The sequence below is a fragment of the Poecilia mexicana genome, unplaced genomic scaffold (assembly GCF_051168715.1).
Source record: "Poecilia mexicana isolate PSO_F unplaced genomic scaffold, ASM5116871v1 scaffold_9, whole genome shotgun sequence".
Taxonomy (NCBI): Eukaryota; Metazoa; Chordata; class Actinopteri; order Cyprinodontiformes; family Poeciliidae; genus Poecilia; species Poecilia mexicana.
Window position 1 is genome coordinate 21,053,075 of NW_028263378.1, and position 17,627 is coordinate 21,070,701.

At 38.9% G+C, this 17,627-nt stretch overlaps 2 protein-coding genes and 1 long non-coding RNA gene across 8 annotated transcripts; 2 read left to right on the forward strand and 1 right to left on the reverse strand.

The window, feature by feature from the left end:
* The first annotated feature begins 1,284 nt into the window (after nucleotides 1-1,284).
* Nucleotides 1,285-6,730, forward strand: LOC106927912 (uncharacterized). Of its 2 annotated transcripts, none has more exons than XM_015003811.2 (5): nucleotides 1,285-1,497; nucleotides 2,872-3,168; nucleotides 3,618-3,784; nucleotides 4,183-5,291; nucleotides 5,968-6,730. In XM_015003811.2, exons 2-5 carry the CDS (start codon nucleotides 2,919-2,921, stop codon nucleotides 6,359-6,361), a joined length of 1,920 nt encoding a protein of 639 aa, XP_014859297.2. In that variant the 5' UTR covers nucleotides 1,285-1,497; nucleotides 2,872-2,918; the 3' UTR covers nucleotides 6,362-6,730. The 2 variants fall into 2 exon arrangements, with proteins under 2 accessions (XP_014859297.2, XP_087865092.1); XM_088008966.1 differs by lacking the exon at nucleotides 1,285-1,497 and adding an exon at nucleotides 1,514-1,618.
* Nucleotides 6,731-8,387: 1,657 nt separating this feature from the next.
* On the forward strand, nucleotides 8,388-14,982 carry entpd4 (ectonucleoside triphosphate diphosphohydrolase 4). 5 transcript variants are annotated; one of them, XM_015003806.2, is made up of 13 exons: nucleotides 8,388-8,547; nucleotides 9,148-9,258; nucleotides 9,891-10,088; nucleotides 10,176-10,381; nucleotides 10,561-10,711; nucleotides 10,823-10,926; nucleotides 11,035-11,094; nucleotides 11,193-11,347; nucleotides 12,248-12,414; nucleotides 12,527-12,851; nucleotides 13,100-13,185; nucleotides 13,271-13,432; nucleotides 13,837-14,982. In XM_015003806.2, the coding sequence occupies exons 2-13, from the start codon at nucleotides 9,251-9,253 to the stop codon at nucleotides 14,069-14,071; spliced, it is 1,857 nt and encodes a 618-aa protein (XP_014859292.2). In that variant the 5' UTR covers nucleotides 8,388-8,547; nucleotides 9,148-9,250; the 3' UTR covers nucleotides 14,072-14,982. The 5 variants fall into 5 exon arrangements, with proteins under 5 accessions (XP_014859292.2, XP_014859293.2, XP_014859291.2 ...); XM_015003807.2 differs by lacking the exon at nucleotides 8,388-8,547 and adding an exon at nucleotides 8,601-8,698; XM_015003805.2 differs by lacking the exon at nucleotides 8,388-8,547 and adding an exon at nucleotides 8,602-8,818.
* LOC148157714 (uncharacterized) lies at nucleotides 10,760-17,625 on the reverse strand. The gene is made up of 3 exons (XR_015764283.1): nucleotides 17,487-17,625; nucleotides 13,803-14,209; nucleotides 10,760-10,911 (listed from the first exon to the last, which is right to left on the reverse strand). It is a non-coding gene; the product is annotated as an uncharacterized LOC148157714 (long non-coding RNA).
* Between the last annotated feature and the right edge of the window lie 2 nt (nucleotides 17,626-17,627).

The window sequence follows — 17,627 nt, forward strand, 5'->3', positions numbered from 1 at the left end:
GGATAGATTGAACTTCCTCATTATTTTTTTCTGAGAAAATAAGAGAATTTATTACAAGAAGTTCATTTTCCTGGACTTAGTGGGGACAGCTAATCCATGAGAGAATAATGCATTTGAAAAAAAAAAAAAAACTATAAATATTTAGTTAGGCTGACTTAAATATTTGCCTAAATGAGCAATAAATCATTCTGGCGTCTAGTTAAAGGTGTGTCCCTTCCACGTCGATATATAATTGTTCCCATGTGAATAGCCTATTGTGCCGCTTGTTCCTGTCTTCTAAATAAAATTGGCCTATGTTTCTATTTATATTGTGATACAAAAAAAATCATACAAAAGCGGATGAATGGCTTTTGTGGCTTATGTCTAAAAATAAAGCAGTCTGATTTTTGCCTATTTGTTGCAGATTCTCATTTCTCAGTTTCTCTTTTCAATCAGATTTTTTAATAATCTCAATGACTTAATGACATTTACACATAGCTGATCATGAGACAGCTATTTGTACTGATGCAAGTCAGTCAGGAACTGAGACCTAGTTTTATCTGCTTTCAGGAGCTGTGCTTTGCAAAGGTAAGCAGTTACAGTCGAATGCCGCTCATAAAAATATATTATTAATACTTATTAAGTCGTTTATGTCTTCAAGAAAGAGCAGTCTTGTTTGCACAATACTTTTATGTTGTCAATGAGGAACAGAAAGTTTTAGGAAGTCTTTCAGGAAGTGTGACTTGTTTAATTATATGGGTAGGGTTGAGATCTAGTCGCCAAAGGTTTTTCTAGGCCACTAGAAAAATAATTTTCAAATCCATGGGTCCTATTCCTTGCCCTGCCAGAAAGATATGATTAATGATGTGAAATCAGTTAGCAACCACCAAGTCAAACAAACATCCTGTGGATGGATAACATTTTTTATTCCACAATGCACTGAACATCAGAACTAATATTTTCACACGTGAGTTGTTCTAATTGTGTGTGGTCATTTCCAGCAACTACAATGTTTTCCTTTAGATGCATGATATGATGATAAATCTTTATTTATAGATTTCTGTGTTTTTCTTTTTTTATTTCACTTAGTAAAAGAGGTACAAGAAGTAAACGCCTGCTTTATGTATATTCAATGGTCGCAGTTCTCGAGTAGCAGTGATGTTTTTCCTCTGTTGTTTGTGCTTTCTCTCATGTTTACGATGTTTAAATCGACGTTATTCACAATTTAGACGGCGAAGTGCCAACTTGTCATAAATTTAATGACTTATTTTGAATGTAGTTGAAAATACCTGCGACCTTTGAACGTATCAGATACCACAGTGGGGACTTTAAACCCTGCGTAATGTCTTACAGGCTTGAATTAGGCTACTGTGAGTCACAGACTGATCCTCGGCGAAAGTTTTAACAGATTTAATGTTTATGTGGAATGTAGAGCTAACACCATAAATAGTGTTTGAGAGACTGCAGTGTTTTATTTGGATCCACCTGGAGGGAGAGATCCCGCGAGACTAAACTCAGGTAAATGTTGCTCAAATGCCACACCGGTAATCAGGAAGTGACTTTAAAAATGCTTGTATGGTCTCCGTTCTCTCCTCCATTCTTCACTTTTCCAGATTTCAAGCACTGTTAGATCTGGAAGGTATGTGTCCTTTGACTTTGACACATCTTTTGACCTTTTTCTCTCCGCCCCTCATTACCCGGGCTAAAACATTATTAAAGGCGATCATTGATTATTAATGTTTATGTTTGTATTTAGTTATGGTTTTGATAACCTTATTTGATTTTTTTTGTTTCTTTAGTGTTTAAGGCAGAATAATACTTTTGCATATTTTAGTTTCAGTTCCATTTTATCCGTGGTGTGATTTTAACATTAATTATTTTTTGACGCACTGAAAATACTAACTCATATTAGTAAATAAAGTATGATTTTATGCATAAGGATTTCACAAAAGTTTTTAAAAATCGCTCCGAAGATGGAAACCGCTCAGATTTGTGTGCATTTGGGTCAGTGACGTCCCAAGAGGCAAAATAATCAAAATGATCAGTTGCTGATTGGAAATTATGGATGGATGACGTGAAGTGATTACTGAAGATCTGTTACTTAAATGTATCAGTTTCAGCCTGCCTCTTCACAAAGCATTTTCTTGTTAATTGTTGCGTTTTGTAGAATAAATGAATTTATTCCATAAGTGTGTTATTTTTTTTCACCCATAACGAATATTGTAGACACATTTAAAGGATGACTTTGACTAAAATTCAAATCGAATTCAAAAATAACTTTTCAATTCCAAAGGGAAATCAAGTTTTTTTTACTCATTAATTCAAATTCTTCATAAAGTTATTCTAGATAGCGTTGGGAAAGATCTCTTGTAGCAGTCTGTATTACTGTGAATTTGAAGAAGCCTCTGACTGAAGGCACTCTATTTTCCCAAGTCAGTCTCATGAAGAGGATGGACACAACAGTTGTCCATCATTTCCTTGATTTTATGAAGAATACTTCTTTGCGTCATTATCTTCAGAGGTTCGAAACACACAAACATAAGACGAAATGGGTAAAATGGAAATCAGTATGCTCAAAAGAACTCTGATCAGTTGTCTTATGTGATGTCAGATGTGAGTGGAAATGTAGCTTTTTATATTGATTGAATAACTACTTACTGGAAAACAACAAATCAAATAGAAAAACTGTGTATGACATTTTATTTCGTAGGTGGCCAAATATTTTTAAAAAGAAACGGATTGATTTAGATAGAAGTCCAACTGGTGGCTTTAAAACTAGTTAGTTACAATAATGAAGCAATTTGTATGAAAAAAAAAATCTGTTTAGAAAAACTAAACACTGTTCCATGTTTATCATGTTTTCTCATGCTAAAAAACTTTGTTCATGTGCAGAAGCATTCAGCATCCCCTGCAGCTCGGACGCTAGCTGAAAGCCCATCATGCCTCTGTTTCGGGCTTTGGATGAACAGGCAGAGGCAAAGGCTCGGCCCAGGCGGAGGGGTCTGAGGAACACCAAGGGCTCTAGAAGCTGCTGGAGGACGCGGGACGATGATCCGGTCCTTTCTCTGACGCGCCTCTGCCTGTTGAGCCTCGCTGACAACATGAAGGACCTGTGGGTGAAAGACTATGCTGACAACTATCTTGATCATTATTCATTCAGATACATCATGGGGCCTTTCAACCTGCTACGTGAGTTTGTGTGTGTGTGTGTCAGTGTTAATTGGTTACAGACCAAATAATACAAAATAAAAATGTGTAATGCTTCTGTTGTTCTAGCACAGCATACCACAGTAAGGTGGAATGCTATGCAGTCAATCACCTTATCACCAATATCCATTTTTCAAAGCAAAGCAGAATCACAAACTGAAAAATGTGCAAGAAAAACATTATTATTTGCCTTATCACAATTGCTTTAATAAGCTTAACAATCTCATATGTAAGCTAGCTTATGCTAGTAGCTTTTTTCTTGACTTATCAACAAACGCATATCTCATATCACTGGGATGTTCTCTTTTCTTTCCTATTGCAAACAAATGGTCAGAGAAATGGCACCAAAGAAGTACTGTAGATATTTTCTATGTCTCTGATTGAAAGTAATTTACTATAACAGCATGGACCTATTATGTCTGTAATCACAGCTGGTGAACTGGTGGAGGAGTTGACGTGGCTGCTGTCCAGTAGAAAGCAGCTGTCTCGGGCAGCGCTCCACCTCCTGCTGGTCCCCCACCTCCAGGGTCTGTCTCTAGAGAGGTGTCCTGGCTTGGTGAACCCGGCATTATGCGCTCACATTGCTGCCCGTTGCCAGGTAAGATCCGATAATTTTATTTTATCCAAATTCTATCTGCTTCTTTTTACATAACATACTAATCTTTACACCTAAAAATGTGGACTTGGTTTATTTCAATGATAAACATCAAGTATATTTTCCATATTTGTAAGCTGATATGTTGTTTGAAAAGGTAGTTAAGTTTTAATTAGGTTTAAATTTAAGGTAATTAAGCTTCACTAAGGAAGATATGACATAGAACAACACAGGAGATCCTGCCATCAGCATCTATAATGACTTTCTGATCAAACTCTAATTGTCAGATTCTTCGGCGTTCCCTTTGTCTGGATTAATTTGAAAAGGAAACGGGATTGCATGAATGCATACTGTTCCATTAGATATTCCTTTAAAAGAAATGGGTTTTGCTTTTCTCTCAGGGTCTGCGGAGCCTGGACCTATCTGGAGCACAGCAGCTCCCTCCAAAGGCCCTCTGTGAGACCATGTCCAGTCTACCTGCTCTGCGGTCACTGTCCTTAGCCGGCATGCCTTGTGACAGGAGTGTGATCCAAACGGTTGCCCGCCACTGCCGTTTGCTGCAGCACCTCGACGTGTCCCGCTGTCACCTCCTCTCCCCGGCTGCTCTGCTTGCTCTCGGCGGTGTGGTTTCGAGTTCGTCCTCGGCCTCCTCTTCTTCAACCTCGTCTCCTCTCCCGCTCAGCAGCCTGTTGGCTCTGGATATTGGGTTTGGGGAACAGGAAGGAGACTCTACCGTGGCAGCAGCCTATCTCCTTCTCTCTCTGCCTTGCTTGAAAAGACTGGCCTTGGAGGGCCTCGGACCGGCCTGCCGTCTCATCGAGCAGAGGGAGTTCAGCCAGGCAGATGAATTTGCTGACAGGGAAGGTGTTTCCAGCCTGCACCAGGTGTGGAGGGAAAGGATGCTCGGGCAGAGCTCGGAACGTTGGATGATGATGAGAGGGGAAGAATCTACTGATAATGGAGAGGTGGAGAGCCCATTATTGGAGGAGGATGGGTGTGACGCTGAAGAAGATTTAATCAAAAACTTGTGGCCTTTTTGCTTACAAATCCAAACAGAGGATAGGATGAAGAATTTGTCCCAGTCAGGCCTGATCCTGCAGCTCAAAGACGTTAAAGGCGTAACCTGTGAGTCTCTGGGGAGTTTAGGAAATTTGTGTCCGGGTTTAAACTCTTTATCCATGAACATAGGCAAACAGGGGCCCCTATTAACCGCTGATCTCCAGACGTGGTCAGGCCAGCTGCGGAGTCTTTCATTTATCTACTCCGGTCCAGTGGCAGATCTTCTTCCTGCCTTGCAAGTCGCAGGTTGCTCACTGATCTCTCTGACGTTGGAGGGGGTGAAAACCAGAGCCGACACCCCACTACTGGAGCTCATCAGAGTCTGTCCCAGACTCAGAGACCTCCTTGTCTCTGCCGAGCCTCCTGCTACACCACAGTACGAAACCATTGACAATCAGCTGGATGATCAAGATCTCCCAAAGCTGCCAAATCTCCGCTCTCTCAAGATCAGGTAACTTCCAACATTGAATCCCTCCTCTCAATTTGTGCCTGTTTCTAACCACACCAAATACAGTCATGACAAAGCTCCAATACACCTTACAGCCAGACACAGAAACTATGTGTTGATGACATAATGGAAAACATAGAAAGATAGAAATATCTTAGCTATATATATTTTTGTTTTCTTGGAGTGGTCACCAAGTGTAATGCTGTTCTCAAATGTTGTTCAAGCAAAACAAACCAAAAAAAAAAAAAAAAAAAAGCATTTAGATAGGCTGTCAACAAATTGTCTTTGTGATTTGGGTCTGGAGTGTGACTGGGCCATTTTAACTGTGCTTTCATCTAAAAATTACACTTTCGTTCTGACTGAATGTTTAAGGCCAGTGTCCTGATGGAAGGCGAACCTTTTTTTGTGGCTTCTAGTTTATCTTTTAAGAGTACCTCATGTATCTTTGCAATACAGTAGCTAGCAGGACTTCTTGTGGCAATCGTACAAGAATGACAAAAGCACCCATGAGGAAATGTTGATGAAGTCATTGCAGTACTTTGGTTCAGATATTTTGATTGTACGCAGCAGTACAATTTCAGCCTCATACTAACGGATTGAAAAATTGATTAGAACTACCAAGGCAATCAATAATACTAATTATTTTCTTCTGCTGCTCTTGTCTCTCAAATCTCTGAAGTTTCTCCTATGAGCACAACCAAATGAAGCCCCTGATGTCCTGGATGTCCCTAAAGGAAGTGATCAGGTGTCTCCTGATTGGCTCTCCTTTACTCGAGAATCTCTCTTTGATCTCCTTGCCGTGCCCTTTGAACTGCATCATACAGGACACACTGCATAGTGTGAATCCGGACGTGAATCCCGATGCAGATTCCTCTGGCTTGCCGCCACTGCCACTTGGAAGGATCGAGCATATTGACCTGCTGCGAACAGATGTGCAGATGAGCACTGTGAAGAGCTTGATGCAGCTGAGCAAGAGGCTCAAGTACGTGGATGTAAGTTACTGCTGGCGGATCAGTCAGCGCGAGTGGCTAGACTGCAAGAAGTTCAGACAGGTCGAAGTTGTCTGGGTGTAATAAAAAGAGGGGAGGATTCTAACACTAAGGCGCGTCTTGAAGGTGGGCGGGCAGTATTTTTTTTTTTTTATTATTTGAATAAATCGAAATACACATTTACATGTTAAATTGTATATTTATCATAGTCTCTTTGGAAAATGTATGTTTGTTTTTTGTAACAGACTGATCTTTTTAATTCACTATTATGGAAAGCTGTATTTTAAAAACCAATTTATATTAACTTTATAGTCTGAATGCAATTGTGACGTGACTGAAAAACAAACATTGTTTTTGAGAAAAGTGTTTGAGAAATCATGTGGAAATCACCATATGTTTGTCTTTTTATGAAACTATGACAATAAATTCACATTGAAGTGAATGCAACAATAATTCCTTTTTTGTGTTTCATGTATATTTTTAGTTGTATTTTAATTTTTATCAATAAAAACAACATTCCAGGCGTCAATGGCTGCAGTACATTGCAGTAGCAAACAACTGTAACACTATGACTTATTTAGAGGCAGAAACCCAGAAGGTCAAATGGGCATAAATGAAACTCTAATGAGGTACAGCACTCCATGTTTCTGTTACACTAATCCAATTACAGGTTTAATGAAAACTGGAGATGTGGAGCAAGTAAAATACTTGACCCCCACCCAATTTTCCTGTCTTAATATCACCTTTGGGGAAGAAAATCAAGCCTAATCTTTGGCTCATTAGAGTTTGATCTAATCCAAATCCAAGTAAAAATCTGCTTTTTACGTGACAAGTAATGTGTTAGCACATCTCCCAGTCAATCCCTGACACTGATCTAAGTCATTTAACAATTGGAATTTGGTAACATGGTGTTAGAGTTTTATATTATGTATATGTATGAAAACTTGATAGCTTCAGCAGTACAATAAAATAACACTTTATATTTCCAAGTCAAAATGCGCTTAACTCTGCGCTACTACAGCATCTGTTTTTCTTGACTAAATTATTTTCACCCAGAAGGACTTCCAGTATGGCAGTGGCTTGTTTCTAAACATATATATGATTCAATACATACATATATCCTGATAACATTTTTTTAAGCAAGACAATTTATTGAAGTGAAATGCTAACACAAGCATGTTTACTCTCTGTTTTGATATGACTTGTTAGTAAATAGACATCTAGTATGTTTGAATACAATTTTTGTTAATTATGTGCTTCCAAAGCATACAGAAAAATATATTCACAGCTTTGTAAACTTAGTGCTAACTTTAGATGTCGTGAAATGTAATGACTAGTGTTCCAACTGATTTCTATGCAGTTTCCTTACATTGACATCTGTCTGAATGAAGCAGATCACGGGGCAAAATCTGACAAGGGCTGAATATCTCTACATCCACCCCTCCATCCATCCACCATCACCCGCGTATCTGAGATCAGGCTGCAAGTACTCTTCCCAGTGCTCTTCTCTGAGGGATCCAAAGCCACTTCTAGGCAAGAAGGGATAGAATTCCTCCATCGTGTTCTGGTATTCCACCACCAGGATGAAATTAAGGCACATTTGTTCTCCTGGATGGGAAGTTCACAATTGTTTGTAGCATCTTTTCTGACATCCAATAGTAAATATGCATGTATGTTCTTAATAAACATTTTACATTTAGTCACAATGTGCTTCTCTATATAACTGCCTTTTTATACTTTATTTTTTAATAGTGTTTTGGCTTTCCCACTTTGTATGTTAGATGATCCCGCCAGCCCATTTTGAAACAAAATGTAATGTTAGATATGCCAATCTGTGTCTTTTACACAAAATAATAATAACAAAAACTTAAAAAAATGCAAGGCAACACAACCAACATGATAATCAAAAGAGTTTGTACTTTTTAACTTTATCTGTCATCATTTTAACAAATACGTTTAATTATGAAATATATTGAAAAAAACTTAGGCTTACGTGTCCAAAGACACACAACTGAACAATAATAGGAATTTTCTCACATGATTTAAGTTCTGAAAATGTGATTATAAAACTCGGAACAGTTTGTACCTGCAAGGTTTCCGTATTTCTTGTTCGACACAAGCCCAGTTCACAGCTAGGAATGTGTGCTTGTTTTTTTTTTCTCAAATTGAGCGGACCTCAATTTGCAAAACACGTCTCAACTAGAGACTGTGAAAGAAAAGAAAACATACTGATTATAGAGTTATGAAATAGAGTATATGCAGTATTTGAGGTAAGCTAAAATATCCCTATTTGCTGTTTTTGATCGAAACAGCTTATATCTTAACTGAGCTCAACCGAACGACGGTGTACGCGGACATTAAAACCAAGGACACCCTTTACACGTTACACGTCACTTAGAGAAGCGGTGCCGCTCGTTTAATGTAAGTTAGCCAGCGGGGAGCATCTGGATCATGTTTCCTGGAAAATACGGTGGTCTTTGTGAGTGTCTATGGCTCTAATACAATCCATTGACATATAACATCATTGCCATTAACGTTACGGTCAGTTAAATTGTTAATTTTCGGCGTTTCTCCTTGTTCTTTCCCCCTATCATACTGTAACCTACGAGACTGTATATTACAAACGCCTGCGTTATCTAACATTAACAACTACTTACTTGAGATTTAAATGTGTTTCCTTTCTTCTCCTTCCCATTACGAGCTTTTATTTTTCCTCCAATAGCTGAAAACTATACAGTTACGCCTACTTATCCCTTTAAATCCAGAAAATGCTGATCAGTTTCATGTGTTTATGGGCCCTTCACCAGGTGGAAGTCCTGTACAGTTGTTGGTGAAGGCTTTAAAGTTTTTCCTTCTGCTCTTACTTGAAGGCCACAATGATGGATGAACCAGAGATTATGGAGCAGTGGAGTCGGACAAATCTGCTTCCCAGAGAAGACTGATGAATAATAAATCCAAAGGACTATCTGCACCATGGGAAGGTAATTGAATGATTGGCCTCTGTTTAGCTGTTACTAAAGAGCTGCACACTATTCATATCCCTTGGTTTTTCTCACATTTTGTCATGTTACAATGACATTAAATACATGTGTTACTATGATACCCCAAGTTAAAATCCAGTACAACCACTTGCTTTCAGAGGTTTTTTAATCAATATCTATATATATGCATATACAGTCAAAGCTATATTGAAAATGATTAGATCAAAGGTGCTCAAATGTAAATCTTAAAGGGTTTTAAATATTTTTTTTAATGAGTCACAGATCCATTTATTATAGTCCAATCTGTGTGAGCAGTTCTTTTGTGAGGATGAATGTTCAGAGATTGGATGTGCAGAGAGTTCCCAAAAGAGACTGAGCTGTAGTTGCAGCAATAGGTGGTTCTACAAAGTATTGATTTCTAGGACCTTAATAGAAATGGACTTTGCTTTTCAGATTTTATTTCTAAAACATATTGAAAACCATGTTCCCATTTTCCCTGTGCATCTCTATTATAAGCTGCTCAAAATCCCAATCAGATGCACAGACGTCTCTGGTTGTCAAGTGGGAAAATGAGCACAATTAAATTTTCAATACAGCATTGAGGCTCTTATATTCTTATATTCTGTGAACAGGATCGGCTTTTCGTGCCTTTTCCCAGCGTCATGGCACTTCAGCCTGTCATCCCAGGTTCTTCCTCGGCTTCTGACTCCTTCCTTCCGACAACTTCTCTTCATCGGCCTGGTGCTCTGCCTCATAGGACTGCTCTACCTGCTGCTCGTTGCTGTGAATACACACACCAGCTGGACCGGAGAAGAAAACCCTTTCCACCGGTACTCTAAAACTAGGAGCTGGTACTCTGGTGTGGGTCTCCTAGAGCTGGTATCGAGTTAATCTTAGATATTTGTCACTCATAAAAGGCACCTGGCGAGAGTTACTGACTTGGATGCGACGGATACAAGCAATCCCAACCTGAACTACGGCCTGGTGGTGGACTGTGGCAGCAGTGGCTCCAGGGTGTTTGTGTACTGCTGGCCCCGGCACAACGGTAATCCCCGCGAACTGCTGGACATACGGCAAATGCGAGATCAACACCGCAAGCCAGTAGTCATGAAGATCAAGCCTGGTAAGAAGCTTTTTGATCAACTTAAAGAAGAAAATGCAAGCGTATTTCGCAACTTACTTTACTAATGTATTATAAAAGTACTGTACAGAAAACGGTTTTATTGCATAGTACAAGTGAATATTATGTTTTTGCATGCCTGAAGTAAAAATGTTCTTCTTCTTCATGTACTTTTCGTAAAGGCATAGCTGAATTGGCTAAAACACCTGAGAAGGCCAGTGACTACATAGATCCACTTCTAAGCTTTGCAGCTCAACACATCCCCAAGCATAAACACCAGGAAACTCCTCTGTACATTCTGTGCACAGCGGGAATGAGAATCCTACCAGAGAGGTAAAAAAATGGGACTGTTGGAAATGTTAGTGTGACAGAAAAAAAAGATTATTTTTTTACGTTTTAATTTTTTATTTTTTTTATTTTGTATGCGTTTGGTTTTTTTCTCAGTCAACAAGAAGCCATTCTGGAAGATCTACGCACAGATATCCCAGTTCACTTCAACTTCCTCTTCTCTGATTCCCACGTGGAGGTGATTTCTGGAAAACAAGAAGGTGAATTTAGAAACTGTAGAGCGATATTTCATTTCAACATCATTGTAGCTTTAAATGTACTCAGGCATTTACACAATAACTTAGTATTTAATATGCTTTGTGCTTCAGGTGTCTATGCATGGATTGGAATAAACTTTGTCCTTGGGAGGTTTAACCATGTGGACAATGGTGAGAAGTTACTCAATTGTACCACTTCAGAGTGACCTAATTTGATTAAGTCTTTTAATTGTGTGACATCCCTTCTCTCTGCCTGTCAATTTTCCCAGATGGAGAAGCTGTGGTGGAGGTAAATGTTCCCGGCACCGATCATCAGGAAGCGCTGATGAGGAAAAGGACAGCGGGTGTCCTGGACATGGGTGGTGTCTCCACACAGATTGCATACGAAGTGCCCAAAACTGTAAGCTTTGCTTCTCCACAACAGGTTATTATCTCCAACCAATTCTGTTCTCGTTCCGTCTTTGGCGTTTTGTGGCTTATGCTTTCTTTTTCTCCCTTGCTCCCTTTCCAATCTCTGTTACTCCTTGGTTAACACCTCTCTGAGCCATTTTGTCCTGTGGAGCTGATCTGCTCTCCATCCGTCACTGTTGAAAGCATATTGTAAGGTTGATGCATGACCTTCCCAATGTGGCTGTAATATTGAGAACATTAACTTATGTTTGGATACTTTTGATTTATAAGTGTTAGATTAAAAACTGTATAGAACTTTATCTTTACAGTGGCTTTATCTTTAAAGTATTCATTGTACTCGGATATTTTTCATATTTTGTTACTGGAGTGGAAGCCAGATGATACATGATTTTTATAATATTGCACATATAAAACGACCTTAAAGATAGACATAAGAACAGATTATTAAACAAGGTTTGAGCAGTTTTTTTTTATACATCTGTTTAAAATCATTAGTCGGTTTGTTGTTTTTAAAGATATTTGTTTTTTTATTATTGGGTATTGTGTATTGTTTGTTGATGTTCTTACAAACCTCATCTGTACTTTTTCTAATGAAGATTCATTTTCACATAGGTTGAATATTTATTCATTTGCAATTGACTTTTAAAGCCAACTGGTGGCCCTTGATTTTATTTAGGTGTATCAGAGTCGCGGGGGTTGAATACAAATGCCAACCTCATGTTTCAGATGTTATTTGTGAGATATTTTGAAAATCATGTATCATTTTGCTTTCGCTTTGTAATTATGCACAACTTTGTGTTAATCTATCACTTAAAATCCCAATAAAATCCTGAAGTTCTTGGTTGCAAGACGCCAAAATACAGAAAAGTTAAAGAGGCGTTACATATCATGCTCACTTGTTCGTCTTCCACAGGAGGAAGTGGCCAAAAACCTACTTGCAGAATTCAACCTGGGATGTGACGCTCACGTCACCGATCACGTCTATCGTGTTTACGTGTCCACCTTTCTGGGTTTCGGTGGAAACGCCGCACGCCAAAGATACGAGGAGAATCTAATCAGAAACGCTGCAGCTCGAAACAAGTGAGACGCACAGTTTGTCGCTCGATTCTGCTTTCAGCCTCCCTGAATTGTTTTTGAGTGTTCGTTGCTGAGAGCTACGAGCTTGAACTCCTTGGTTTATTGACCTTTCCAGACTCTTGGGTGAGCACGTTGGCGAAACAGCAGAGTCGCCCCTGCTGGACCCTTGCCTCCCCACCGACCTGCTGGATGAGATCGGACCGTCTACACAGAGGCTCCACCTTAGGGGGACGGGAGACTTCGACGAGTGCAGGCGGATTCTCCAGCCGTTCCTCAACAGAACCAATGACACCCAAACGTCCCTGAGCGGCATCTACCAGCCAGCGATTGACTACAGCAACAGCCAGTTTTATGGCTTTTCAGAGTTCTATTACTGTATGGAGGACGTGCTGCGAATGGGCGGGGATTATAATGCTTCTAAATATGCCCGAGCCGCCAAGGTAAACGCTGTAGGAAAACTTATCTATAGTCTCTAAAAGGTTGTATCTATTTTTGCCCATGCTGTATCGATTTAATCCTGAAACAGAAATAGGTCAAGAAAGATTAAAACTGCATTTTAAGTTGGAGAAGGTCTTCATGTCTTTTATAGAATAGTTTATAATTAAACTAATCAATAATTTGTGTATTTAAATAGTGTTGCAATGCTCTTCTCCCTCTATTGTGCTTTTTTTTTTTTTCCCATTCACAGGGCTACTGCGCCACCCAGTGGAAGACACTGAAGGAACGCTTCGATTCTGGTCTTTATGCGTCACATGCAGATTTTCACCGGCTCAAGTAAGTCGCACACAGATTTATCAGATCGAGGCAGCCTGTCAGTGATATAAACATATGACTGTTGTTTTTATTCAAATGTCTGCAGGTACCAGTGTTTTAAATCAGCGTGGATGTATGAAGTTTTGCACACGGGTTTTTCCTTCCCAACCAATTACAAAAACCTGAAGACAGCCCTGCTGGTCTACGACAAGGAGGTCCAGTGGACTCTTGGAGCTATTCTTTATAGAACGCGGTTTCTCCCTTTGAGGTAAGATAGAATGTCTTTCACAATTGTGCTTCTCTTAGTTTGGATTCTTATCGCTCTGATGTAATTTTATCTCCTGAAGTTCAGTCTGGTTCAGCCAGTTTTTCACTCAATCTAGTCTGTCGCAAGAACGATTCCTGCTTTACACATGTGAGAAGAGGAACCATTATTCTTTGGAATTGGCTGCTAACGGGGATATATTTAAAAAGATATAAAGAGAAATATGAATGTTTGAAGCTTGGAAATGAGACTAATTTTCAGAAAGCTGCGACTTGTTGCTTGAATAATGACGAATTAAAGAGCTAATGAGAGGCCATTAGGACAGAATGAGAGGCCTGTAAAGACTTGTTTTATTATCTCGTTCCAAACTCACCTGGCAGTGCCGCTCTTGTTTTCTTTTCCTTCAGGGACATCCCACAGGAGAGTCTGAAAGGAGCGCACTCTCACTGGCGACACAGCTTCTCCTTCGTCAACAACCACTACTTGTTCCCGGCTTGTTTCTTTATCGTGTTGCTCTCCATTATACTGTACTTGCTGAGGCTCCGCCGGATCCATCGCCGAGTGGCGCAGCGCTACACTCCCTCCTCTGTGCCGTGGTTGGAAGAGGGCCTCGCCTCGCCCTCTCTCCCAATCAACCTCTGAACGTTGGGCAGCACGAACAGGTTTAGAACTTTCCGAAGTTGGACTCCACTCCTGTCGGACTGTCCGATTTTTTTTTTTCTTTTTTTTTTTTTTCTTTTTTTCTCGGTGATCTGCTCGCGTTTCTTCCAAGCTGTTGAGCTGGAATTATAAATTTGGACAAATGAGGAACATTTTTCACATGTCTTTGGATGAGAGAGACTATATTGGTTTTAATATTATTTCACCTGCAGCTGCCTTCAGGTGTTTTTATTTTTTAAGTAATAAACACAAAATGGTACTTGGCTTTGTAGTTGATTCACAGCCTAATAGATAGACTGTACTTTGGCTTCCACCACACTGGATGAATATATCAGATGTGTAAGTTTTTTATGTTTATTGCCTTTTTCATGTGCATTTTTTTGTACTTTTATTTAATTTCATTTTGTTTTATCTTACTTTTTCTTCCCCCGCCCCCATTTCTCATTGTTGTCAAATAGAAAAAGCACTCTCTACAGAAACCTTACATGCAATATGATTTCTCCATTGCATTGGAAGCACTTTGCACTGCAGTTAATCTGCATGGCCTAGATGAAGCAACTCTTTGGGTGTATTTATCCCTAAACTTTTCTGCATATTTATGTTAGAAGATATGAAGCCTTTCACAGCTGTAATAGTGCAATACATGTCTCATCACTGCTGGGGTAAGCTTTGCAAACCCGTCCGCCATCCCAACGAGAGAATCAGTCCCCCTGCTGGAACTGTTGCTCGACTCTTTGGTGGGTGTTGTTACTTTAATCGGGGCTTCATTTTCAGAAGCCAGGTATATCACTGCTGTGAGGAAATCTGTAAATCGGAGCGTGTGTTATTTAAATAAAAAATGGTCTACTCGAGTGTTTGCACAGGCGAATGTGAATAATAAAAGTTTTATGAGATACCTGCCTGCTGATCTCATGAGAAGGAAAACGGAATGATTTGTGTATCTATACAGTGGAAACCAGACATTTGCATGCACTATTTTAACTCCTAACATTTATGTCTCGCTGGCTGACATTAAAGCAGACTACTGTCGTTTAAGGTTTCAGGTCAGTATCATAATTATTTCTCCTTGCTAAATACAGGAATAATGAACTTTTTGAGATAAAAAAAAAACTTTCTTCACATTCTGAAGTCTACATATTTCCTTTGAAACTGTGTAGTGACATGTGGACTTAGTGTTAGACAGAATATATCTTGGTTTTAAACAGGTATAGTACTAGAAATGCAACAGTTTGTTAGCTTTTTTTTTCTCATACTGTTCATAAAGTTTAAAGTTTTTTCACTGAGATGTCAGACAAAATCCAAGAAGGGCTAAAGTATCCAGTGGCTGTTTCAAGTATAGAAGCACTGCACTGCCCCTCCCCCACGTACTGCTGCTACTTGTTTCTCCTGGACTCTTCACATTACAACTGAAATTAACATATGCTATTTTATCAGCAATTTAAATAATTACACTTTAATCTTTAGTTTAAAAGTCATATTTTTTTTTTTGTTAAAATGTTTTTTTTTAATTAAGGTCATACTGAGTGTCTATTACTGCTTATGTGACTAGTGACTAAAACAACAGGATAAGTAAATATTTTCTTCAGAATATCAGACATTGTGTTTTGAAGGACGGCTTTAATGATGGCATTGAGAAGTAAATAAATATGAGACTAATTACGTCTACAGAAAAATCTGAAAAACTAAACTTACTAGACTCAAGAGTGTCAAGCAGCATAAGATGTGTAACTTGAGAGTTTGTGAACGTAAATGTGCTATGTGAAACTACACGGAAGTGTCTCTTTCAGGCATGCAGATAAACATATGCAAATAAGCTTTATCAACAACACCCCTTGTGACTCTGCAGTGTGTTTTGTGGTAAGAGCTTCAGTTATTGTTGTCTAAAACTTCTTAATTGCTTCAATAGAATTGAAAAATCTTTCCTACCCGTCACTGTAAATTATATAAATGCGACCTTTGATAGAACTTTTTTACACTAAGGTTCTTTTCGTCTTTTTCTTATTGAATTTTATTCCCTAACCTTGATTCAGATGTCCGGTTTGTGATGTTGAGAATTCCTCCGTGGGGATTAATAAAGTATTTCTGAATTTCTAATCAAATCAATTCTCAAGTCAAATATTTTGGACAATCGACAACTTACAAACTTGAAGAAGCACATGTGTGCTCATGCCCAGTGGATCTTCAATCTTCTCAAAACAAACAGGAAGGTTTTATTTCCCAGGACAACATATGCAGCTAAAATATAGCAAAATATTAAAAAAAGCGAAATACTTCTCATTCAAAAGCTGGAACTAAAGCATAAATGTGGCGTTTCTTTTTGATAAGACTTTGTTTTCCACTTCAGGCTGTTTCATGTGACTGTCCACATGATTTGCCGCAGTAATGATGTTTGCAGATCCATTTGATTGGACTGAGGAGGCTTTCGGGTGAGGGGGTTTGGAAAAACTTCACTTTCATTGTTTCCTTCCAAAAGCTTGCATTTTGGGATATAATATAATATAATATAATATAATATAATATAATATAATATAATATAATATATTGAAGTCCCTATTTAAACCATCCTAGCAGCCCAAACATAAAAAGTCTTCTTAATTTTCCTCACTCTCCAGAGTGTTGCATGGGTGAAACTATATGTGCTCTGCAGATTTCTTCTGTTCTGTTTTGCTTTTTTGTCTGTTTCTGGAAAAAAAGAAACAGACAAAAATTTATGAATGTATCATATCCTTGAATGATACATTGTGAGTTGTCCAAAGAGAACTTGGTTGCTACTTATATGGGTCTATGTTGATTTGAAGAGCATTTTTTTCTCTTTATAATTTAAATCACTTTATATTTAATTATCCTTATTTGATACAAAAAATGTTTCATAATCTGAAAAAAGTCGCTCCCCCCGCCCAAAAAAAAAAATCTAAAAGAAGGCAAATACTTTTTCAAAGCACTCTCTGTAGTCTATACAAACACAAACTCTCCTTAATTTTCCCAGACATATCTTGACTTATAAACATCATGTCTTAATACGACTGTTATTCTTAGTTTTTAGTTTTGTTGTCAGTTTTCCGCAGCGTCCTAAATAGTCTATCTGTAGATTTCAGTTAGCCATGGTTTGTCAGAAGTAACCTCCCCTTTCAAGATAGGGCATTTTGAAGAAAAGATTTCTCCATATTATTTAACAAGTGTTATCCGGCAGTGAGACCACACCTGCTTATCTACCGGACCAGAACTGGGCAATGTTCGCGGTTTTGTCAAAGTCATTCAAAACTTGGGAGGCTCAAGTTGTTTCACCGGCTGAGCTTTGAAGTGGAACAGGAATTCAACACAGAAACTTGTCATTGGTCGCTCAGAAAAAGAGCCCGCCTATTATCTCACTATGTGGGATTTGATTGGTTCACATTACCGTCAGCCACGCCTCTAGCGACGTCCTACGGGCGCTGTTGGAACTCCTGTAAGTAGTGGTGATGTTGTGGTTATCCATGCCGCGGACACATTCTCCGATCGTTCTCTTGTACGGAAGGCCACCTGTTGCGACAGCTCCCCA

Excerpts from the sequence above, each read along its gene's own strand:
- LOC106927912 (XM_015003811.2), top strand. The coding sequence starts at position 2,919 with ATGCCTCTGTTTCGGGCTTTGGATGAACAGGCAGAGGCAAAGGCTCGG. Across the intron at positions 3,169-3,617 it reads GGGGCCTTTCAACCTGCTAC|CTGGTGAACTGGTGGAGGAG; the intron begins GTGAGTTTGTGT and ends CTGTAATCACAG. Across the intron at positions 3,785-4,182 it reads ACATTGCTGCCCGTTGCCAG|GGTCTGCGGAGCCTGGACCT; the intron begins GTAAGATCCGAT and ends CTTTTCTCTCAG.
- entpd4 (XM_015003806.2), top strand. Across the intron at positions 11,348-12,247 it reads GCTTTGCTTCTCCACAACAG|GAGGAAGTGGCCAAAAACCT; the intron begins GTTATTATCTCC and ends CGTCTTCCACAG. Across the intron at positions 13,186-13,270 it reads GCAGATTTTCACCGGCTCAA|GTACCAGTGTTTTAAATCAG; the intron begins GTAAGTCGCACA and ends AAATGTCTGCAG.